At 42.3% G+C, this 26637-nt stretch overlaps 1 protein-coding gene across 1 annotated transcript in view; it reads right to left on the reverse strand.

The window, feature by feature from the left end:
• Positions 1 to 26637, reverse strand: part of LOC143996618 (glucosylceramide transporter ABCA12-like) — a 215284-nt gene that overhangs the window by 52163 nt on the left and 136484 nt on the right. Inside the window, exon 5 of the mRNA XM_077491784.1 lies at positions 3278 to 3412. Coding sequence (XP_077347910.1) covers positions 3278 to 3412 — 135 coding nt within the window. The remainder of the gene's footprint in view (positions 1 to 3277; positions 3413 to 26637) is intronic.

Consider the following 26637-nt stretch of genomic DNA (forward strand, 5'->3'; position numbering starts at 1 on the left):
ATAATTTCCTGTGCTGAAACAAGTGACACATTTGCTAAGACAGGTGCCAATTTAATGGTTACAACCCTTTTACTAAGTTCAAGATCACATTCCATCTATACAGTAGCTGAAAGTAATTCACACAAAGGAGTTATAATCAAAACATTTCGTGTATCTTTTTTATTGTGTCCTCTAAGCCCTTGTACACACGGTTGGAGATTCCGACAACCAAATCTGTTGGAGTAATTCAGACGGATTAATTCCGGAAGAGGTCCGGAAGTGATGTTGCATACACACGGACGGACTAAGTAGTCGGAAAATCCAATTGTACATAACGTGATGACATTATTTCGTTAGGACGGGACTATGTTCAAGCTAGTAGCCAATAAGCTTTGGTCTAGGAATTTGATCTGAGCATGCATAGCACTTTGTCCGTCGGAGTAGGCTACACATGATCAGAGTATGTCCGATTGGAGCATTTTGTCAGAAAATTTTACCGGCAAGTTGGAAAAGTTGGTCCGTCGGATATTCTGATGGAAACAGTCTGATGCAGACCACACACAGTCCGAATATCCGACAAGATGGTCCGATAGGAAACATTCCGTCGGAATCTCCGACCGTGTGTACAAGGGCTAAGGGACAGCTAGAAGGACGGCTAGTAAGAAAAAAACTTGAATTTTTTTTTTTTTTTTGCAGCAACTTCAAATGCCATACTAGAAACTATCATTTAAAGTGAATCTTTACCTATTTATAAAACATCCTGCCACCTGCCTCTCCAACCACCCTCCCCCAATAAGCAATTGAAGAAAATGCTATTATTTTATACTGTAAACTACAACCTTTTCTTTTTTTACAGTTCGGTTCGGAACAGAACACGTGAACAGGCAAAAAATGTGTTCGAACACACAAACACCGTTAAAGTCTATGGGATACAAACATGAAAAATCAAAAGTGCTAATTTTAAAGGCTTATGTGCAAGTTATTGCCATAAAAAGTGTTTGGGGACCTGGGTCCTGCCCCAGGGGACATGTATCAATGCAAAAAAAAAGTTTTAAAAACTACAGTTTTTTCCGGAGCAGTGATTTTAATAATGCTTAAAGTGAACCAATAATAGTGTAATATTCCTTTAAATTCCGTACCTGGGGGATGTCTATAGTATGCCTGTAACGTATCTCATGTTTACCATGTTTAGAACAGTCCGAGAGCAAAATGAAATTTCTAAAGGAAAAAAGGTAATTTAAAAGTACTAGTGGCTATAATGAATTGTCGGTCCCGGTAATGCACATAACATTTCCGTGATAAAAAAGGCATGGGATTCCCCCACAGGGGAACCCCAAACCAAAATTAAATAAAAAAAATCCATACTAGACCCTCTGAGCACGCAACCTGGCATGCCACAGGAAAAGAGGCGGGGGTGAAAGAGCACCCCCCCTCTTGAACAGCACCAGGCCACAAGCCCTTAACATTGGGAGGGAACTTTTTGGTAGTCCCCCCCAAAGCACCTTGTCCCCATGTTGATGGGTAGAAGGGCCTCATCCCCACAACCCTTGCCTGGTGGTTGTGGGGGTCTGCGGGCAGGGGGCTTATCAGAATCTGGAAGCCCCCTTTAACAAGGGAACCCCCAGATCCCGCCCCTCATGTAAAATGGTAATAGGGTACATTTCCTACCATTTAACAAAAAAATTTGTGAAAATGGTAAAAAAAAGACAACACACACCTTGGTACAAGTCCTTTATTTAAAAAAAAATAAAAAAAATTATACTGTCCCACAAAGTCTTCTTCTTCTCTTGCTCCAAGGGATCGAAAAAAAAAAAAGTGCACGCCGCCTACGATCTGCCTCCATGGGAGGCACCCGCCGTAATGATCGGCCTATCAAGTGACAGCTCTTTTATAACTGAGGGCGGGGCCACACGATGACATCGACGGGTGACCCTGCCCCCCTCTGATGCACGGCGGCATCCCTATGGCTTTCCTATAGCGTCAGAGTGGTCAGGGTCACTCGGTTAGGTGTGTTTTTTTTTTCTTTCTAGGTCCATCAGAGCAAGAGAAGAAGAAGAAGACGACTTTGTGGGACAGTTTTATTTTTTTACTTTTTTTTAATAAAGGACTTGTCCCAAGGTGTGTATTGTCTTTTTATAACCATTTTCACACATTTTTTTGTGAAATAGTAGGGGTACATTTGTACCCTGTTACAATTTCACACAGGGGGGCTGGGATCTGGTGGTCCCCTTGTTAAAGGGGGCTTCCAGATTCCGATAAGCCCCCCATCCACAGACCCCCACAACCACCGAGCAAGGGTTGTGGGAATGAGGCCCTTCTCCCATCAACATGGGGACAAGGTGCTTTGGGGGGGCTACCCCAAAGAACCCTCCCCATGTTGAGGGCATGTGGCCTGGTACGGTTCAGGAGGGGGTGCTCTCTCTTTTCCTGCAGCCTGCCAGTTTGCGTGCTCGGATAAGGGTCTGGTATGGATTTTGAGGGGGACCCTTATGCCATTTAAAAAAAAAAAGGCGCAGAGTTCCCCTTAATATCCATAACAGACCTGAAGGGCTTGGTATGGAATTTGGGGGGACTCCCACACAATTTTTTTTTTTCATTTTGGTTTGTGGTTCCCTTTAATATTCATACCAGACCCAAAGGGCCTGGTAATGGACTGGGGGGATCCCATGCCATTTTTTTCAATGACTTTTATATGTATTGCCGGGACCGACAATTCGTTATAGCGAGTACTTTTCAATTACTTTTTTCCTTTAGAAATGTCATTTTGTGCAGGGACTGTTCTAAACTTGGGAAAAATGTGCCACTTTACAGGCATACTATAGACACCCCCCAGGTACGAAATTTAAAGCAATATTTCACTTTTACTGTTTCACTTTAAGCATTATTAAAACCACTGCTCCTGAAAAAAAACGTCTGTTTTTAAAACTTTTTTTGCATTAATACTCCTGGGGCAGGACCCGGGTCCCCAAACACTTTTTATGACAATAACTTGCATATAAGCCTTTACAATTAACACTTTTGATTTTTCATGTTGATGCCCCATAGACTTTAACAGTGTTTCGGTGGCTTTCGAATTTGCCCCGAACACCACATATTGTTCGGTGTTCTGCAGAGCATCCAAACATTCAAAGTTGGGCCCGAACTTATGCTCGGGCCGAACCGTTCGCCCATCCCTATTGCCTGCTAGCACTAGCACCTTTAAAAGAGTAGCCACATTTAGGTACATCATATTTCCTCCCCCAAAAGACATATATTGCACCCTTGGCTATAAATCCCTGCTGTAAACTGACAATTTTACCAGAAGCAATATCTGTGGCTTCCCAATCAGTGCTATTGCCATCGACAATTTTCTTTTAGTACCTCTGCTGTAGGTACCAACCAATTTATCCATGTGGTCATCAAAATCTAAACGGTGAGCTAAAGCACTCGATACCTGCAAAACAAAAAGCACAGGAATATGCTTTGAATACATATATGTATATATATGCACATACATACACACACACACCTACAGTATAGTCTTAAACCCTTTGTAATAGTATTGAACACATATTTACTGTCATTCTTAAGCCTTTCCCAAAGCACTTCAAATAGTAAAATCAGATAGTTTCAGAGCTGCATCTGATTTACTAGGAAGCTTAAAGATTACTGTTACAATGTGATCCAATAACATCCTACCAAAAATGTCAACAAATTTCTCATGCTTGTGAGAAGTGCTGTACTATAGCCATGGACAAGTCACACAGATTAGGCAAACACACACTCATTAGCTGGTTCAGTACTAATGATGAGCAAAACTGCCCAGGTTAGATTCCCTGGAAAGTTTGACAAACCCATAATGGTGGAGGGAACCTGACTTTAATCTTGTGATCCACCCAGATGCCTGACAGGAACTCTGCTCTGCCTCTTAGTGCACTGCTGCTCCACAATACTGTGATTGTATAGTATAGAGTCTGATCTCACCTAGAACAGCATGTGAAATAAATGACATTGGGAAAGCAGCAATTCTTGAAATGATATGCTTCAGCGATACCTTTAATCTCTAGGATGGTTACAGAATAGTACCATTTTCTCGGACAGCATCAATTACATTACATGCTATCATCACTTGTATGTGTAATACATTTTTATAATTCTTTATAAAACCTTGAATTACATAAGGCCGCAGAAAAGCCACAGTCAAATTAACTAAAACTTGATAGACAACATTTTTTTTTTTTAGGTAGTTAAGTAGTAGGCCAGAATTGTAGCAATTACCAAACAGTGGCAAAGCAAGTTTTATAGCATAGCATGTATTCTTCTTTTAGTGCAGTACCACATTGTATTGTCTTTAAAGTTGGATATTAACACACACACAGTGCATAAAAATACCTAAAAACAACAGCCCCACATTCCAGAGATGTGGCAATTTTTACGAAGAAATAGAAATTACAGAACCATATTTTAGAGACAATAATCAGATATACAGTATAACATGACTGAAGAGCAAAGTATTTAGGCATTTGACTGGGTAATAGCAAGAAATGTATAGCTAATAGGGATGAGCCAAACACCCCCCAGTTCATTTCCTAACAGAACATGCGAACAGGCAAAAGATCTGTGCGCACACGTGAACACCGTTAAAGTCTATGGGACGCAAATGTGAAAAATCAAAAGTGATCATTTTAAAGCCTTACAGTATATGCAATTTATTGCCATAAAAAGTGGTTGGGGACCCGGGTTCTGCCACAGGGGACATGTATCAATGCAAAAAAAAAACTGAAGTTTTTTTATAAGCAGTGATTTTAATAATGCAACAAAAATACCAAAACATTTTTGGTGGATGTCCACCCCAAAATTCATACCAGGCCCTTCAGGTCTGGTATGGATATTATGGGGAACCACAGACCAAAGTTAAAAAAAAATGGTGTGGGGGTCCCCCAGGCACTATATACTCAGAACAGCAGTATATATACTATACAGCCTGCCCTATATACTCTGCAGAAAAATTTAGCCTTTGGTTTTAGTGGTGCCAGAACACTGTAACCCCTCATAGTTACTCTTGTTGGACGCAGGAATGGGTCCTGTTGTTAAATATATCAAAAATTGTAATTACATGGCCCCGTTAAACAGTGGCAGAAAAATTGGGGTATTGGGGAGTGGTGCCCTAAACCAAAAATATTGTTAGAAGCTAGCATCAGCAAGATTGATGAGGAATAGGATAGTCAGCATAGGCAGTTTTCAAGGGATCCCACATCCATAGCAAATTCAACCAGTTACATCAGCATCAAGTGCTTGATAGCTGCTGATCCAAGACTGATTCATTGTCATGAATGTGAGCCTATCAATAGAGTCTGTGGACAGGCACACTCTTTGATCTGTTACAAACCCTCCAGCAGCACTGAATTTGTGTTCAGAAAGCACGCTGGATGCAGGACAGGCCAGTAGCTCAATTGCATATTGAGCAGGTTCTGGCTAGGGATCCATCCTCAAGACCCAGTAATGCAGTGGATGCTCTTTTTGGAACGGTCTCCAAGTCTGCTCTTGCCCCTAGATATTGGTTGCTTGAACTGATCATACCTTGGTGCTGAGGTCTGAAAAATTGTTTAAAGACATCGATCAGCTGACCACCTTCTCAACCGCTCTTCCATTGACTGAAAAAAGCCAAAGCAACACGTTGTCCAGCAGCAGGAAATGGTAACCTCCCAGGGTCTGGAAATGCCTCAGAAGATGTTTCATCCTCTGCTCCCTCTGCAAAGGCAGGATGAGTTCTGCAACATTACCCTTGTAAGGTGGATTAAGAAGGGTTGCACAGCCAGGATCCCTATCCTTAATACCACAAATCCTAGGGTCCTTTCAAAGGCTTTGCTGAATCAGGAAGGCCATACAGCGAAAGTTTTCAGAGGCATTCGATTCTGAGTCCTCAAGATCCTTAAGGACTACCTCCTCCCAGCCAAATACAACTTCCTCCTGCTGTTCTGCCTCAAGTGACATGTCCATGATTCCATGAAGCATGTACTCCAGCAGGAAGACTAGAGGGACAGTGTCACTGATACATGCATTGTTGCTGCTCACCATCCTTGTAGCCTTCTCAAATAGTGACAAGACAGTGCATGCATACTTGATCAGTAGCCACTGGCGTGGTGCAAAGAAGCCAAGCTCCCCTGACCCTGTCCTGGTGCCATACTCGCACAGGTACTCATTGATGGCCCTCTGCTGTGTGTGCAGCTGCTGCAGCATTGTCAATGTTGAGTTCCACCTGATGGGCATGTCACAAATGAGGCGGGTTGGTGGGCAGGTTGCATTACCCTTTAAATGTCAGCCAGCCAAGCACTGGCATTGTATGACCAGCGGAAATGACCACAGACTTTTCTTGCCTGCCTCAAGAGATTTTGTAAGCCTGGGTACCTGGTCAAGAACCGCTGCACCACCAAATTCAGGATATGTGCCAAACAAGGAACATGGGTCAAGTGTCCCTGTCAGAGGGCAAAGAAAAGGTTAGTGCCATTGTCGCATACAGCCATTCCTGGCTTAAGCTGGTGTGGCATCGGCCACCTCTTAACCTGCCCCTGCAGCGCTGATAGCATCTCTCCCCCAGTGTGGCTCCTGTCCCCTAGGTAGACCAACTCAAGCACTGCATCGCCTCTTTTATACTGACTGCTTGCGTAGCCCCTTGAATTCTTACTGAGCACTGCTGGTTCAGTGGACAAATCTGCAGAAAAGGCCATAGAGGAAAAAGAAGAGGAGGGGTGGAGGAGAGAGCTGTAGCAGAATCATCACTACCATTTTAGAGGCATGGTGGTGGAACAAGCTCAAACAACACTGAACCCTGTCCTGCATCCTTCCCAGATGCCAGCAGAGTTATCCAGTGTGCCGTGAAGGAAAGCTAATGTCCTTCCCATGCTGGACCATGAGTCAGTGATAATGAACCCTACTGCTGACTGCCCTGTCCAGTGAGGCCAAAATATTGCCTTCCACATGCCAGTAGAGAGTCGGAATTGCCTTCTGTGAAAATAAATGGCGTTTTGGAACCTGCCACTGAGGTACAGCTAAAAAAGCAGTAGTTGCAGTGCTAGCAATTTGGACAAGCTAGCATTTAGACGCTGAGCATGTGGATGGCTGGGACCAAATTTCTTTTTACGGTTCAGCAACTGGGGTAGGGACATTTGCCTGCTAAAATCAATTGGTAGTGTACTGCTAGCAGATAGGTTGCAAGTACTTGTAACCAGAAACCTAATTAACATGAGTTAGTTTACTAATCATTTACCCAGACTTGAGGACTTAGAGATATGACCTTTTAGGGCAGTCTTGCCGCCTCCTAACTCACAAAACTCTCCTAACTGAAAAATGGCGCAAAAAATATAAATAAATTCTTCCAGTGTATGTAAACTTATGAGCACAACTGTATATATAAATACACTGCCTTAAGTGTGTTGGAAACTGTACTTTTTTTTTAATACACTGCCTGCACTGACTGATTATTGAGTAAACACTGAATATAAAGTCTATGCTAAATGCAGAGTGTATATATATATATATATATATATATATATATATATATATATATATATATATATATATATATATATATACACATACACATTATATATATATATATATATATATATATATACTAGACTGACTGTATATGTACAGTTATATCAAATACCCTGTCACTAACTGAATACTGAATAATCTGCCTGCTGAATCTAACTCAAGTTATCTCTCTGTCCGTGCTGTGATTGGCCAAAGCATGTAGGTCAGGTGCATGCTTTGACCAATCATCATACAGCAATGCACTGTGGTCTCGCAGTGCATTATGGGGTGTTCACCGGCACTCTAATTTCCAGCGAATGCCCCATATGTTCGGTTCATTTTAGAACAAACACCTGATGTTTGAGATGAACTTGCACTCGTTCGAACCGCTGGCTCATCCCTAATAGGGATGAGCTTCGAGTTCAAGTGGAACTCAAGTTCGACTCAAACATCGGCCGTACGACCGTTCGTCGAATTACGAAAATTATGGGCCGTTCCCCCAAATTCGAGCGGCATCGCAGTGCATTGCTGGCTGATGATTGGCCAAGCATGCACAATCACAGCGCGGTAAGCCCCTGTACACACGGTCGGAGATTTTGCCAACCAAATCCGTTTGATTTTGTGAAACTGTTGCATACACACGGTCGGGCCAAGTTGGCGAAAAATCCGATCTTTCAGAACGCGATGACGTAATTTTGTTACGATGGGACTACATTCAGTCTAGTAACCAATAGCTTTGATGTAGGAATTTGATCTGAGCATGCGTGGCACTTGGTCCAATCAAAATGCTATACACATGATCGGATTAGGTCAGACCGGCCCAGTTGGTCGGGAAATATTTCCAACATGTTGGAAAATTGGGTCGGACGGAGATTCGGACGGAATCAGTCCGATGCACACCACACACAGTCGGATTATCTGACGACACGGTCCGATAAGACGCATTACGACAGATTCTCCGACGTGTGTACAGGGGCTAAGAACGGAGAGCCATAATTGGCCAAAGGTAGGATGGCTTTGGCCAATTATGCCTCAGGGGATTTAGTACATACCACACACTATATAAGGCCACCTGGAAGTCGGTCTTGTTTAGTGTGTTCTGGCATGCTGAGAGATAGAGAGAGAGAGAGAGTGGGTCATTTCATTGGACTTAGATAGAGCAGGCAGGCAAGTCAGTTAGTTAGTTGCAGTCAGTGTATTTAATATATATATATATATACATATACATATATGCATCCCACATATACATATATGTATATATATATATATATATATATATATATATATATATATATATATATATATATATATATATATATATATATATATATATATATATATATATATATATATATGTGTATATATATATATATATATACACACTATATTCAGTTTATCTAGATCCGTTCCTGTTATTCTCTTAATAATATACTTATTAATACCACAGGCAGGCAGCTGCAGTATTTTCAGTCAGTGTACTGTATCCTGTGCACAGTGTGTAACTAAAGCTAACTGCAGACAATTGCTGGTGTTCTCTTCCTAATAATACCTCAGGCAGGCAGCTGCAGTATTTTCAGTCAGTGTACTGTATCCGGTGCACAGTGTTCAACTAAAGCTAACTGCAGACAATTGCTGGTGTTCTCTTCTTAATAATACTACACACAGGCAGTTGATTCAGCTAGCTGCAGTATATTAGTATACTGTATACAGGACACAGTGTGCAGCTGAAGCTCACTGCAGACAATTCCTGTTGTTTTCTTCCTAATAATACTACAGGCAGGAAGGGCGGCCAAAGTGGCCTATTCCTTGGACTCAAGGTCATCATCAGTTACACCTTCCCTCGAACTGTTCAACCACAGTGTCGGGTACATGCTGCAGGAGGATGCGCAGCGTTTTGAAGGCTCCGATGATGGTACCCAGCTTGAGGAAGGCAGTAACGTGAGCCCAGAGAGAGGGGTTGCCCAAGAAAGACAACAAACTGGCAGTCGTGTTCCCTGAGCTGCAGCATACTGCCAGGTTTGCTCCAGTGATGAGGAGGGAGGGGATAATGAGCTCACTGACTCTATGTGGGTGCTTGATAGGAGAGAGGAAGAGGAGGAGGAGGCACATCTTTAATGAGGCAGGATGCCTTCCAGGGGCCAGATTAAGGGCAGCCAACCGACTGCATCACACCGCAGAGCTCTGCAAGTGCAGGTGCTGGTGACTCCGCGCGTTATTCCAAAGGTTCTTCGGTGTGGCCCTTTTTTGAGACGTGTGCAGCAGATCGCACTGCTGCTTTTTGCAACATATGTCTGAAGCGTATCAAGCGCTTGGGCACCACATGCTTAATCAGACATATGATGAGCTCACATGCAGCAGCCCATTGGCAGCACTATCTAAAAGAACCACACCAAACAACAAGGCGGACCTCTCCTTGCTCCTCCTCATCAGCTGGGATTTCCAACCCCACTATACCTTCAGTCCTCTCTGAAACCTGCACTGAGAGGAATGAAGGTGTAGAATTAAGTGTGTTACTGCCAAGTACTTGCCGGCAATCTGCTATCGGTACACCAACGTCTGATTCTAGCAGGCAGACTTCCCAAACCCAGTTGCTCCACCGGCAAAAGAAGTTCGCTCCCAGCCATCCACATGCCCAGTGGTTGAATGCTAGATTGGCTATTTTCAGTTAGTTCAGTTTGTACTTTTCAGTTGGTAGACTCTGCCCCCTTTTGTAAGTCTGTGGAATATGCGGTACCTCATTGACAGGTTCCCCAAAAAAAAATTTAATGGAAGGCGATTCCGGCTCTCTACCAGCATGTGGAAGGCAATGTCCATGCCTCGCTGGACATGGCGGTCAGTGGGAAGGTGCATATTACCGCTGACTCATGGTCCAGCAGGCATGGACACGGACGTTACCTATCTTTCACCGCGCACTGGGTGACTCTGCTGGCAGCTGGGAAGGATGCAGGACAGGGTGCAGTAGTGTTGGAGGATGTTCCGCCACCACACCTTCAAAATTCTACTAGTGGTGATTCTGCCACACCTCTCTCCTCCAACCCCTCCTCTTCTTCTTCCTCCATGTCCTCTTCCTGTGCTGATTTGTGTCAGAAACCATGAACCAGACCGAGACAGAAGTACAATTAAATCACACTTGTTTATTAATAAAAAATAAAAAGGTAAATAGAGTAAGCGTAGTCAAAGCATAGCCAGAGTCCAGTAACCAAATCGGGTAATCAGCCAGGCCAGAAGTCAGGGATCCAAGTAGAGGAACAGCAAGCAGGATAAGGTGCCAGAAGGGATGTCAACAAGCCAGTATTTAAACAGGAATGCAGGAGATGGTTTCTTGTGATGTGACCAAGGTGAAGGCAGAGATGAAGAGAGCTGGACAGCTTTAAGTAGGTAGGTCAGACGAGCAGGATCAGGAACAGCTGGGTAACTGTGGAGAGAGATGAGAGCTGGCAATTAGCCGACAGCTGAGCATCCAGCCCAGAGAAGGAAGGGCTAAGCCAGCCCTGACAAATTTGTCCTTGGAACCAGCGGTGCTCCGTAGGAGTTCAAGGGGCTATGCAAGCACAAAAAGATGCCATGCGGTGCTTGAGCTGGTGTGCTTGGGGGACAGGAGCCACACTGGGGCAGAGATTCTGTCAGCTCTGCAAGGGCAGGCTCAGAGGTGGTTGACACCACGCTAGCTTAAGCCAGGAATGGTGGTTTGTGACAATGGCCCCAACCTCCTCTCCGTCCTCCGTCAGGGACAACTGACCCATGTGCCCTGTTTGGCTCACGTCCTTAACTCGGTGGTGCAGTGGTTCTTAGGCAGGTACCCAGGCTTACAGGAAGTCGTGAGGCAGGCCAGGAAAGATTGTGTGCATTTACGCTGGTCATATAATGCCAGTGCTCAGCTGGCTGACCTCCAAAAGGAATTTAACCTGCTCAATCACAAAAACTCAAGCTGTGTCTCTCTGATGTACTGATGTAGGTAAATGCTTACTTTAATTGGTGTTCCTAAGCTGTTATGTATTCGCAGATTATGCTACTAAGGGCTGCTTCAAAATAAACAAAAACTTTGGGGTGGTATATTAACTGTTAAATAGAAACACTGGTCATTTTAGAACATGGTTTTCGCTAATCTTTTTTATTAACTGTTTCTGTATGTTTACCTCATAATTTTTTACAATGTCACCTAGAATTTATGTAAACTACTAAATGTCTATATGTTTGTTATGACCTGTATTTTTTTCTAAGTTATATAAAAATGATGATGTAATTGTAATTGTTAATTCTACGAAGAAATGTTCTTGTTAGCAAATAGGTAAACTTGTTTCAGGGAAGTCAAGCCTTTTTTGTAGCCTATAGAAGTCAGACAAATTGTTCCTTTCTTTTTACCAGCTGCCCTATCAACATTATTAGGAGGAGCGACGTCCTGACGCCACCATCTCGTGTTGTTTGTTTACGGTATAACGGCGCGAATCGAGACCGGCCGGCTCGGTTTTGCTGAAACGATCATTTTAATCTTCATTTCTGTAAGTGCGCATTTGTCTCTTACGTTCGATTAAAGATATACTTGGGTTTTACACTATTGTGAGTCTTATTACTTTTTATGCAAACCTGTGAACGGGAGTGAATCGAGAGGCGAACGGGTTCCGGAGTTTCTTCACATCCATTCGTGAAAACCCTGGACTGGGGGAATCAGTCATCTGCTCTGCATGGTTCTCTATAATAAGGAACCATTCATTTCTGGTAAGCGGCAGTAATATCTTTGGTGGAGGCTAAGCACGAGTCACGTTTGTTTTGGATATTTATGCTGTCACCATTTCACTGTGGAATACCTTGCAAATAGAGACTTTATATGGACTTTTTGAACATTGTAACATTTTATGTTATGTTTATAATTAATTTTCATATCCATGTTTCACTAATGTTTTAAGGCAACGGGCCATTGGATGTTATATTTTTTTACAGGTTTACATCATATTATGATTGTTCATATTACTTAAGGTGTTTTTTATTTGCTATTTTGATACCTAATACGATTTCAATCTTTAGGTACAGTTGGTACATATTTCTTTTCTTCTTTTTATTCACATTTATTCATTCAGGTTTAGTCAGTATTTTTTCTTTATTATCCCACATTCATTTGAATATTCACTGCCATTAAGGGTGTTCTTTGTGAAACCATATTAAGGTGTATTTGCTACCTTCACTGATTTAGCATTTTCTATCTTTATAGGATAGTCCAATTTTTAGTCGCAATTTTTTGTCGCATTCTAAACTTTTCCGTATAGGATAGACACACTACTAAGTCAATGTTTTTGTGAGCTTTTTCACGTAGGTGTATTCTCTGTTTAGTAATTCTCTGTAGCGCAACCCACTCTTTTTTCTCTATTTATTGTTTATGTTTTAAAAAATAAAAATAAAAAATAAGTCAAATAGCTGTGATTTTTAACCACTTCAATACCGGGCACTTAAACACCTTCCTGCCCAGACCAATTTTGAGCTTTCATCGCTGTCGCATTTTGAATGACAATTGCGCAGTCATGCTACACTGTACCCAAATGAAATTTTTATCATTTTTTTCCCACAAATAGAGCTTTCTTTTGGTGGTATTTGATCACCTCTATGGTTTTTATTTTTTGCGCTACAAATAAAAAAATACAGAAAATTTTGAAAAAAAAAATGTTTTTTTTTGTTTCAGTTTCAAAACTTTGTAAATAAGTACGTTTTCTCCTTCACTGATGGGCACTGATGGGGCTACACTGATGGGCACTGATAAGGCGGCACTGATGGGCACCAATGTGGCACCAATGAAGTGGCACTGATATGTGGCACTGATAGGCGGCACTGATGGGCGACACGGATGGGCATCACAGATGGACACTGATAGGTGGCACAAATTGGCACTGATAGCTGGCACGGATTGGCATGGATGGGCGGCACAGATGGGCATGGATAGGCGGCACAGATGGGCATGGATAAGCGGCACAGATGGGCATGGGTGGGCATGGATAGGCGGCACAGGTGGGCACTGATAGGCGGCATAGGTGGGCACTGATAGGTGGCACAGGTGGGCACTCATAGGCGGCACAGGTGGGCACTCATAGGCGGCACAGGTGGGCACTCATAGGCGGCATTGGTGTTATACTATAGTAATGGATGCCAATCAGTGCCAAACAATAATGCATGCCAATCAGTGATGCCCATTGTGGGCACTGATTGGCATCCATTATGGGCACTGATTGGCACTCATTGTGCTGACTGGCATCCCTGGTGGTCTAGGGAGGATTACCTTTTCCCTGGTGGTCTGGTGGAGTCCCTGGTGGTCCAGTGTGGGCATCCTTGGGGGGGCTGTGCTGATAATCGATCAGCACAGACCCCCCCCTGTCAGAGGAGCAGCCGATCGGCTCTCCTCTACTCGCGTCTGACAGACGCGAGTGAGGGAAAGCCGATCACCGGCTCTTCCCATTTACACTGTGATCAGCCGTAATTGGACACGGCTGATCATGTGGTAAAGAGTCTCCATCGGAGACTCTTTACCGAGATCGTAGTTGCCGGGTGTCAGACTGACACCCTGCAACAACAATCGCCGCGATGCGCGCCCCCGGGGGCGCGCAGCGGCTCATAATCCTGATCACGTCATATGACGTCTGGTCAGGATTATGCAACCACTTTGCAGCTGTCAATTGCCTATAGGGCGGGCGGGAAGTGGTTAAACAAGTTCCACTGACGTCATCTACACCTGTGTTTCACAGAGGGGGGGAGGCCCTATTTAAGGATTGTCAGTGGAACATGTCAGAGTAATGAGTAAGCACAGAGTTACTGTGTGAAACACGTCTACCTGCATCTGTATGTGCTACCATCCTGTGGTATCATCTCATGTTTCATTAACTTAAAAATAAAGAGACTTTCCAGTACCTTGGTGTGCAGCCATCCATTTTTACAGCATTCCTGTCAAATTAGGATGAATGGAAATATCTGTATAGCCCCTTCATCCCCATTCAGTTACATATACTACCTGCATGCAGCTCCAGGTGGCACCGACCGCATAATCAAATTGCTCATTCATGCTGTATAGGCCTCAGCAGCCATGTAAATAAAGCTAAAAGGGCAAAAGAAGACACACACGGCATACATTTATAAAACAGTGAGTGTGATATTCATCAAACATTCACTGCAGGTGAAGTTTCCTGGTGCAGTGCTTTGAAATACAGAGATCACTCCACCTGCAGTGAATGCTTGCTAAATGTCAGATTTACGGTTTTAAACAGTTGCCCCACAGTCACTCTCCCTAAAATTCTCTGCCTACTAGCAATGTTTAGGACCTCATTTCAGCTATAACCCCATTTCATAGGTGAGTTAAACCACACCCTCTTCCAGCACTGTTCACTTTCAAGAATTTTGGTTGACTTAGATCATATTTGAGCATGTATTTTTTTATTACTTCTATTTTTTTTTTAACAGCGACAGAGTCCAGTTATACAATTTTACTTGGTGCAGACAAATGCTGGCCACATTTGTTCACACAACCCAGTTTCAGATAACTGCCAAAACATGGTAGGGTTGCAACAGATACAGGACAAATGCTAAATAGTGTACACAGCACTATTAAAATTATTATTTTAAATAAATGTCTTTGACTGAAAATTATTCATACATTTCTCAGACCCATTAGTGTATCCAGTACACTTCTACAATTTTGACATGTTCAACTGATTTAAAAACATATTATAAATCATAGGCAAGTAACAAATAATTACTTTTTGTTGTAGCAACCAATTACAAATTGATTGGGCTAATAAAGTAATATGCTATTAAACTTCCCAAGGAAAATGAAATTCATCAAATTATATTTGAAGATTAGGCTTCTTCTCACTCCTTAATCAAATATAATGAGCTAGACTGACAGAAATGCATGTTCCTAATAGCAATGACTGAATACAAACAGTGTGATCTAGACAAATGTTCTGCAGGATAGTCTTGCTGCTGCTGTGATATGCTCCATTTGTGAATGTATTAATTGTTTTTCCAAAGTATTTCATTGTTTATTTAATGTATTTTATAAAAAAAAAAAAAAAAACCTTTACAATGTTCCATTGGGGATCTTTATTCTTTATAGCTTTATTGTCCTTAGCTTACCTATTTTTATAGGCTATTGAGATTGAAGACCTTTAAGGTTATACTGTATAATGTTGTTACAAAGTTCCTATATTATCAAAACTGTTGTGCATGTATAGCAGTATATCAAAATCATAGAGGTTGATTTACTAAAATTGGAGAGGGAAAAGTCTGGTTCAGCTTTGCATAGAAACCAATCAGCTTCCATTTTTGTTTTGTCAAAGTTTAACTGAACAAGCTAAAGTTAAATGCTGATTGGCTACCATGCACAGCTACACCATTTTGCACGCTCTAGTTTTAGAAAAGCAATCCCATAGTGATCTCCATATGCTATCCATAGAGGCATTCATATATATTTTTCTACACAATTTTAATGGCATTTTATTATGGTAAACTTCTGCTGCTTTTAAACATCCATCTTAGGCCTCTAATGCCGCTTACACATGAGCGGATTGTATGGCGTACTTAGTCCGTCATAAATCCGACGGACAGTCCGTCGTACTTTCCACTGAACGGACTTGACCACACACGGATACACAAACAGTCCGTCTAAAGCTTGCGCGATGACGTGTACAGCACGTACGACGGGACTAGAAATAGGAAGTCCAAGACACAGCAAAGCACCCTTCCGCCGTGTAAATCCTTTCTGGGCATGCGCCATTCTTAGTCCGTCGAACTAGCATACTGACGACCATATTGTCCGCTGAAACCAAAGTACGACGGACAGAATTTCGAAAAAACCAAAATACTTAGTACTCCGGACTGCATGCTGAAAAAGTCCGCTGAAGCCCACACACGAGCGGATTGTCCGCTGAAATGTGTTTCGACGGACTAAGTACGCCATACAATCCGCCCGTGTGTACGCGGCATTAGATGTAACTAGTGTAAAATCACTGTTGCTCCTCTGTGCACAAGGAGCTGAAGGTGCTGTGTACACCCATCAATACAAGTGAATTGCTGTATGCAGCTATACTCGTTTAAACATAAATTTGTGAAATCCCTGACACTTTTTTTTTTCAGGGAGCCATAGGTGCCTCATACAGCCGCCAATACAAGTGTTAGGAATGTAGCTCCAGAGAGTAAAGGCAGTGGCCTGGAAAATAGACACAGTTTTTGGTGAAAGAGAAATCAAGTAGTCCAGATTGCAAGGCAGAGGGTCATCATTGAGGTCACACACCAGGGTCAGTTTAGGTAGCAGAGAATCAGCATCAGGAGCCAAGGTCAGTAACAAAGAGCAATAGAGGAGTCAGAGCACAACAGGCAGGATTATTTGTGGTGCACAATAATCTTTCAAGGAAACCGGGCGGGCACAAAAAAAATCATAAATAGCTTGCCAATCACCCTGATTGGCCACATGACCAGATACAGGTTACACACCAAATGCAATGCAGTTATACAGAACTAGGATAATTACAATGGTTAAAACAAAGACTGGAATGGCAGAACATATACAATGCCTTGAAAAAATATTCACACCCCTTTAAATTTTCCACATTTCTTCATGTTACAACCAAAAATGTAAATGTATTTTATTGAGATTTTATGTGTCACATAATTGTGAAGTGGAAAGAAAATTATATATTTATTTTTAATACATTTATGAAAAGTGTGGCATACATTTGTATTCAGCCTCCCTGAGTCAATACTTCATAGAACCACTTTTCACTGCAATTACAGCTGCAAGTTTTTTTGGGCATGTCTCTACCAGCTTTGCACATCTAGAAAGTGACATTTTTGCCTATTCTTCTTTGTAAAATAGCTCAAGTTATGCCAGATTGGATTGAGAAGCATCCATAAACAGCAATTTATTAAGTCTTGCCACAGATTCTCAATTTGCTTTGCTCTAAACCATTCTACTGTAGCTCTGGCTGTATTTTTAGGGTCGTTGTTCTGCTGGAAGGTGAACGTCCGCCCCCGGTCTCAAGATTTTTGCAGTAACAGGTTTTCTTCTAAGATTGCCCTGTATTTGGCTCCATCCATCTTCCCATCAACTCTACCAACTCCCCTGTCCCTGCTGAAGAAAATCATTGCCACAAAATGATGCTGCTACCACCATATTTCACAGTGGAGATGGGGTGTTCAGGGTTATGTGCATTGTTAGTTTTCTGCCACACATAGCATTGTGCTATTCATTTTTTGTTAAATTTTGGTCTCATATGACCAGAGCACCTTCTTCAATATGTTTGCTGTGTCCACCTTGTGGCTTCTTGCCACTCTTTCATAAAGGCTGATTTGTGAAGAGCACCAATAATAGTTGTCCTATGGACAGATTCTCCTACCTGACCTGTGGATCTCTGCAGCTCCTCCAGAGTTACCATGGGCCTCTTGGCTGCTTCTCTGCTTAATGCTCTTCTTTGCCTGACCTGTCTGTTTAGGCGGATGGTCATGTCTTGGTAGGTTTTCAGTTATGCCATACTCTTTCCATTTTCAGATGATGGATTGAACAGTGCTCCGTGAGATGTTCAAAGCTTGAGATTTTTTTTTATAACCTAACTCTGCTTTAAACTTCTCCACAACTTTATCCCTTACCTGTCTAGTGTGTTCCTTGGCCTTTGTGATGCTGTTTGTTCACTAAGGTTCTCTAACACATCTCTGAGGGATTCACAGAACATTTGTATTTATACTGAGATTAAATTACACACTATTTACTAATTAGGTGACTTCTGAAGGCAATCAGTTTAACTAGATTTTTGTTAAGGGCATCAGAGTAAAGGGGCTGAATACAAATGCACGCCAAACTTTTCAGATATTTATTTGTAAAAAAAATTGAAAACAATTTATAATTTTCCTTGCTCTACACAATTATGTGCCACTTTGTGTTGGTCTATCGCATAAAATCCAAATAAAATACATTTACATTTATATATACAGATATACATGATGAACTATACAGAATAGATACGCCCAATGGTCTTGATGATTTTATTAAATTGAGCATTAAGATCGATAGACGATTTATGGAGAAAAAATCTGAGAAACAAAGATCTGTTGACTAATTCTTCATTCAATATTCAACCAATGGCTAAATCATTTGCCAGATATGAACCTGAACCTGAACCTATGCAGACTGGAGCTCCCAGCATTGCTGAAAAGAGACACAGACATGAACTGAATTTTTGCCTCTATTTCGGTCAGTCAGATCACTACGCCAAATAAATCAAGACAAACCATTGCAGCGGTCAGTCAAAGAGAATTATCCACATCTAGGGAGCAAGTTGGATGTTTTACACAACCTTTGTCTTCCCTAACACCAGGAGAGAAGGAGATTGTCATCATCCGCATTTTATTTTAAGCATCACACTTAAAAAGAAAGACCAGTTACTCTCCACCTCAGCAATGCTGGATTCAGAGGCTAGTGGTAACTTAAAGTTTGTGGAAGAAAACAGCATCACCCAAACCTTCCCCAGTACATATGGAGACAGTGGACGGTTCTCTACTCACTTCCAGAGTAATCACTCATGAGACCGTTCCACTGAAGTTAAGTATCATAGTTTCATAGTTAGTTAGGTTGAAAAAAGACACCAGTCCATCCAGTTCAACCTGAGTGAGTGTCTACAATTGTCCCTATCCCTGTACATTGCACACTCACATTGGTTCCTACCCTCAGGGAGCCCACAAACCAAGAGGTAATATTGTTAAATCTGATTTCTTCTCCTTAATTTCCTGTTATCTTAGGAATTCCATGGCTATCCATTCACAACCCTGCTATTGACTGGCAGGCCAGAAACTTTCTAGTCAAAGAGAACAAAGAGAAAAAAATCTAACACCAAGATGTCTCAAAGATAAAACATATGATTTTATTAGATCCATCCATAAAAAGGAATCAATACTTGTAATTATTACATGTATTGATTCCTTTTTATGGATGGATCTAATACAATTGCATATGTTTTATCTTTGAGACATCATGGTGCTGGATTTCTTTGTCTTTGATTGGACGATTGAATGCCTGAGTGCTGGGGCTATCCGAGCAAATGAGTCTCCATCTCATACTGTTCATTATTAAGGGTAATTTTTGGGTATCAGCACGATTTCTGAAGATGAAAAAATTAAAGAGAGACAAACCCGCACTATGGTAATAAATGTATTAGACTAAATTAAATAAAAGGTGCTGCCGTCCCTATACCTCACACCTCCCAAAGAAGGCCGTGAGCTGCAACTGTTATAAAAATATATAATGAGGGACCCAGGGGCTACTTGTAATAGATGTATTTATAGGCAGATATATCCTAGATAGCTGAAATACTCTAGGTTATTATTAGCTCCTAATTGCTAATATTCCATAAGAGAAAAAAGGGGGGAGAAAAACTTGCCATATATCAGTGCCAAAGGCCAAACAAGCAAAGATGGTCACTCAATGTATATGAATGGGCCAGAAAGGGGTTCTTATGTTAGAATTCTGTATTCTTAGGCCTAGATGGGTTATCTACTACTCTCTACTGCATGTATATACCAGCATACATATCTGGGTATACGAATGGAAGTAGGGAGGTCAGGCTACACGTGCAATAGCGCATATAGAGCCATGATCAGAAAATACCACCCATTAGGAACCGAATATAGAAGCAACCTCAAAAAACACCAGTAAAGGAGGTAATCAAATTGAGATAAAGATAGAAATGAAAAAATATATAAAAAAGTGTAGGTATCTAGTTAAATAGGGGCACTTGTCAACATTTACCCAATATAAATTGTGAAGGGCCATATCCTGATGGGGGGCACTAAGCCAACTAGACAAAGATTCTACAGTACAATATCATATATCATCTAGACAGTAGTGCAGTGTGTGGCGTGTATACATCAATGTTTGTAGTACACTGAGAAATTCCAAATGTGCAAAATACAAGAAAATTAATTAAATATGTGCAAATATAAGCATGTGCAAAATAGTGCAGTAGGGCGATAACTGAGAAAAGTGTACCTCAAGTGTGACCAAAATGTAGAGAATCAAAAATGTAATATGTGCTAAAACCAAAATAATATACTACTAATAAAGTTTAACCAATATAAATGGTACCAAAACAAATAAAAAATACAAAGACAAAACATCCAAAATGTGCAATAAAATAAAAAAGTATAAAAAATACTCAAAAAATGTGAGGGATCTTAAAAAGTGCAAAGGATGGCACAAAGTGCAAACCAGTGCAAAAATGCAGTAACCTCAAAATACACAAAAATAAGCACTGCATGTGCATTAAATCTGTGACTATCGTAAGAGTCCTTGAGGGATAAAGTCCACTTAACAAAAAATAGTTGACAGAAGATAGTTGTATGTACTCTAAGTCTTCAAACAGGTGGATCTTTAAAGTGACTGGTGCTCATACAGATAATTCAGTGACTTCTGTGCTCACCCCCTCAGGTCCCCAGTCACCGGATCCCTATGCCCACAAGGGGCAGGAGTGTATATCTGTCTCAAGCTGCAGAGGCTGGTCAGCCCAGAAAAACGTTCTTCCTCTGATATGCAAGGGGCTGCAGTAGAGCCGATGGTTACAGGCCAGTATGTCTTCAGGGAGATGAAAAAATATATCCCATGGTGTAGTAACTCCAGGTCACAAAAAACTTATATTCAGGGGGGCGTGGCGTCCGAGCTACAAGATGGACGTGTGAGCTGAGAGCTCCGCTCGGCCGCCGGAGAGAACCGTCCATCCGAACCTCCATCGGTGACTACCGACAGACCTGCCTCGCTCGTTACATAGTGCGGACACCGAGGCATCAGTCGACTATGCCGAAGAACAAAAAACATCCACAGACGCCGCGGAAACTTCCGAACTTCTTCGGAGCGCGCGGACCTTCACAAAATGGCGCCGGAGCACGAGAGGATAACTCTATGCAACAGGCGACGATCGTTGAACAGGCCCTTCCTCACCGATCGCATCCTCGAGCTGCCTCTCTTAGCGACACCTCATCAGGGTCAGCCAGTCCATCCACAAGGAGCCCAGTAAAACAAAAACCGAGGATCTCCTCACCAGACAACCGCGACATGGAGGTAAGAGGGCCCTCTGCTGTAGGCCTCATTCCTCAAGTACATAACCCGGACCCCATTGCAGCGTATCCCACCTCAGACCGACCGGTATCTGATACAGTCTTAAAGGAGATGCTGTTATCCCTCAAGGCCTCTATACAGGCAGATATCACTGCTGAACTCACTTACTGTCGCAAAGAAGTTTTAGCTCTGGGAAACAGAGTAGATCAGGGGGAAGGCAAACTGGGAGAATACACTACCTCCTTCAATACTTTGGTGGAGGCCCATAAGTCGCATACTGAAGAAATCTCCTGGTTGAGAAACAAAGTGGCTGACCTCGAGGACAGGTCCAGGAGGTCCAACATAAAAATTAGAGGCATCACAGAGGCCATACCCTCGACCCAATTGCTGCAGTATGTGCACACACTATTCTCCACCATTATACCTACACTATCTACTCAGGACTTAACTATTGATAGGATCCATAGGATCCCCAAGCCGGCATTCCTCCCTGATAGTTCTCCTAGGGATGTATTGCTTAAAATGCACTACTACCATGTCAAAGACCAAATCTTGGCTGCGTCCCGCAAAAATTAGAACAAACATCCGCAATATGCAGAGCTAATTCTCCTTCCTGATCTGTCACGGCATACCCTTCAACAGCGCCGCAACTTAGCCACTGTCACAAAGGCTTTAAGAAATCATAATATTCCACATAAGTGGCGTTACCCGGCGAAATTGTCCATATCTCATGAAGGGGCCACTCATATAATTTCTACCCTGGCTGAAGGGATCACACTGTTGCGAAAATGGGGCATAATACCTCAGCAAGGCCTACTCGAGCCGCAGGTCTCGCAACTTGGCTCTTCTCCTGATGAGTGGCAGGTGGTCTCCCGCAAACGGGCACCTAAAAAAGTCACCGATGGAACTACGTGAATCACATCATAGTCTTTCCAGTTCTCTCCTTGGACACAAGGGCTCTACATTACCTTGCATCCCTTGTTTTTTCCCCTGGAATATATTACCTATGCAGCTACGTCTGCGCATGAATCGATATCAATATTCTTTTCTTAATGTTTTATTTGTTCTTGTTTATTATTACATTTCCAGTTCTTATCCACTTAGCACCGCTTCTGCATACCCTCATCAAGTACCTCCTATTTCAACGTATCCAAGACAACTATGGCAGTACACTACGAACCAATCCAATGGAGATGAGTCGCTCCCAACACCATTCAGAGGACACAGTGAGTATAGTCCCTCACATTACACCCTATTCTTGTTAAATGACTATCACCTGTGTGTCCATTAACGCCAGGGGTCTCAACCACCCTGCTAAAAGACACTCTCTGTGGTCAGAAGCCCAAAAGCTGAAGGCCGATATTTTGTGTGTGCAAGAAACCCATTTCCAACTAAACAACCACCCCAACTGCACGCACAGGAATTATCCGCATATCTTTCTGGCAACCACTCCACATAAGAAAAAGGGTGGTGTTCTCCTGGCAATTCGTAATACCGTCCCTTTCAAACACCGAAACTCCTGGATTGCTGAAAATGGTCGTTACATTATTCTTCAAGGGGACATCAACTCTAAGCCCTACACCATTGTGTCGGTATATGCCCCTAACAACCACCAGGTCAGATTCCTCAGCAGACTGCTCCGCAAAGTGAAATCCACCCAATATGGGAGTCTTATTGTGGGTGGGGATTTCAACCTGATTGTTGATCCCAAATTAGACACCTCCACCACCAGTCGGCCTGGCCAGGCATATATGAACAAAATTCTCCATGCTGCTGACTTGTACGACGTGTGGAGAAGTACACATGGTAACGAGCGAACATATACCTTTTTTTCTCACAGACATGGTTCTTACTCGAGAATCGACATGTTTTTGACTGATAAGTGGACTCTGCAGGATGTCTCCTCCGCATGCATTTATGACATTACGTGGTCAGACCATGCTGCTATCTCATTGTCCATACAGGAGAAGGGTGTCTCCCTCTCCCCACCTATCTGGCGCAGCAATGTTAGATTATTACAAGACCCTAACACTCAAAAATTGATCGCTCAACATTTACTGGACTATTTCCATGACAATGAGCATTCTGTAGAAAACCCATTTACACTTTGGAATGCTCACAAGGCCTTTTTAAGAGGTATCCTAATTCAGCTGGGAGCTAGAGCAAAAAAGCGATACACAGCGACCTTGACTCTATTACAGCTGACATTCTGTTATCCGAACAGCTTTCTGCACTTAGAGAGAAGTTAAGGGAGCATCTCACCCAAAAGTATGATATATACTTCTGTCGCCTACAGCTGTCCTCTTACGCCAACGCAAATAGAGCAGGTAAATACCTTGCTAACAGGATTAAGACACTACGCACCAGAAACAGAATTTCGCACTTAATACACCCCATATCCAAACACAAAATTCTTAACCCTCAAGACATTGCAAACCAATTTGCATAATACTATAGCGAATTATACAACCTTAATACTGACCCTCATACCATACAGCCCACCGTATCCAAAATACAACACTTCCTAAAAGATTTGAATCTCAAGATGCTCTCAGAAGTACAGCTTTCTTCTCTAAATTCCCCATTTACTACCCCTGAAATAGAATCTATTATTGCCACGCTTCCAAATGGTAAATCCCCTGGACCTGATGGGTTCTCCAATGAATACTTTAAAACATTTCCCAAAGTTCTTGCCCCATACCTACAAAAAGTCTTCACACAAGCAGCAGACAATGCATCATTTCCACAAGAGATGTTGAAAGCCTATGTAACCACCATCCCCAAACCAGGGAAAGACCCTACCCCCCCGAGTAACTTTAGACCTATTTCTTTACTTAATACAGATATAAAGATTTACGCCAAGCTGTTAGGCAAACGCCTAGAGGAATACATACCATCTTTAATTCAAAGCGATCAGATGGGTTTCATACAGGGGAGACAGACTTCTGATGCGACGAGACGTATTGTTAATATTGTTCATTATGCTGCAGTGTCTAAAACGCCTTCTCTGCTGCTCTCCATTGACGCAGAGAAGGCGTTTGATAGGGTGGAATGGTGTTATATGAAAGAGGTGCTCTGTAGGTTTGGTTTTGATGGCCTTATATCCAATGCAGTGTTGGCTTTGTACTCTTGTCCATCTGCCCAAGTCTTGACTGCCGGTATGCTGTCCAATCCCTTCTACATTTCGAATGGCACCCGCCAGGGGTGTCCACTATCCCCTACTATCTTCAATCTTATGATAGAACCCCTGACGGAGGCCATTAGATCGAGAGCTGACATCTCTGGCTTCAAAATAGGTTCTCGCAACCATATTATTAATTTATTTGCGGATGACGTCATTCTGATGTTGATGAATCCGTCCCAGTGCCTACTATTAATTCATGACATTCTGCAAACTTTTGGGGAGATCTCATATTATAAGGTCAATTTTGCAAAATCATTGATTCTGGACTTGGGAGTGGACAGACGTACAAGAGACCAACTTCAACGTGACCTTCCATACAAGTGGAGGGAGGATGGTATACCATACCTGGGTATCACAATAACCAACTCCATAAACAAAATGGCCACCTCAAACTTTGGGACCCTACTAGTTAAAGTTAAAGAGACCCTTCAACATATTGCTAAAACAGAACTTGCTTGGATGGGCAAATTAGCTGCGTGTAAGATGTTGGTACTTCCTCATATACTATACATGTTTCGGACCATACCGATCCACGTTCCGAATCACTTTCTTAGAGATATCTCCACTCTTTTGTGGAGATTCTTGTGGAAAGATAAGAAAGCACGATGCTCCCTCCGTAACCTAATTCCCCACAGACGTGCTGGAGGAGCAGGGTTAATAAATATCTACGATTATCTGTGGTCCACAAGACTAGACCAACTCAGACAGTGGTTTCGAACCTCAAACAAACCATTATGGGTTGAGCTGGAACAGGCCATGGCTCCGTTTCCTGACCTTGTAGCACTACTTATGGGAGACATATGGAAACCATGGGATATGCGCACCTTCTCTCCCACCATCCAAACCTCCCTGCAAGCATGGAGGTTCTTCCTAAACCAGAGTCACAACATTCTCCATACTATAGATTACCAATTTCCCCTGAGCCTACTTGAAGCCAGAATCCCGATGCTGTCTTTAAAACAGTTCCCTAGGTATGGTATCCATACCATCCAACACTTGTGCCCTAATGACAAAGCTCTCACTTATACTCAGATAATGGATAAATTTGGTCTCCCTAATCACCATCTTTTCTCGTGTCTCCGAATTGCACATTTTCTGAAACATAACCCTCTCCCTACAATTACAATACCACCCACTGCGTGGCACTTCCTTACCCGAGAGTCCTCAACAAACAAAGGCATATCGATCTTTTACTCTCTTTTGCAGGACAAGAAGTCCTTCACGAGGACTAAACAGATCAATGCTTGGGAAGTTGACTTAGGAAATACATTCTCAGATGATCAATGGACGACAGCCTTCCGTGAGATCCAAAAAGCCTCACGCTCTATCAATTACTGGGCTATGACCATTAGAATTCTTAATAGATGGCAATACACCCCTTGTAGATTGACAAAAATCTTTACGCATACTTCAAAACTATGCTGGAGAAACTGCGGGCAGCCAGTACACCTACTCCATATATTCTGGTAATGCCCCAATCTAGTGAGCTTTTGGAACCAAGTATTCCAACTCATAACTTCCCTTACTAATATCACTACTACTCCTAACTCAGCTTTAGAGATCCTCCATTTAGGTATTGAGGAGTTTCCTTACAACATGAGGATGGTAGTCTCTAATATTCTCCCAGCAGCGAGATCCTTAGTCTTAGAACACTGGAAAACTGCCTTGACTATAAGCATTACGGACTTGACCAGAGTAGTTCAACGACATTACACCCTAGAGCGTGCATTAGCTATAAATGCTCTAAAATGTTCAGAATTTGATATAACCTGGAGTATCTGGAGTGCTAAATATCGGAGGTTTTAATCCTTGTTGATAACTTGTTCTTGTTTTTCTTTGACTGTCTCAGTGCCCGAACTGAGTCTGTATTCTTATACCTGATAAGATT

This window comes from Lithobates pipiens, unplaced genomic scaffold, assembly GCF_037356315.1.
Source record: "Lithobates pipiens isolate NorthernLeopardFrog02 unplaced genomic scaffold, aLitPip1_a1.2 Scaffold_19, whole genome shotgun sequence".
NCBI lineage: Eukaryota > Metazoa > Chordata > Amphibia > Anura > Ranidae > Lithobates > Lithobates pipiens.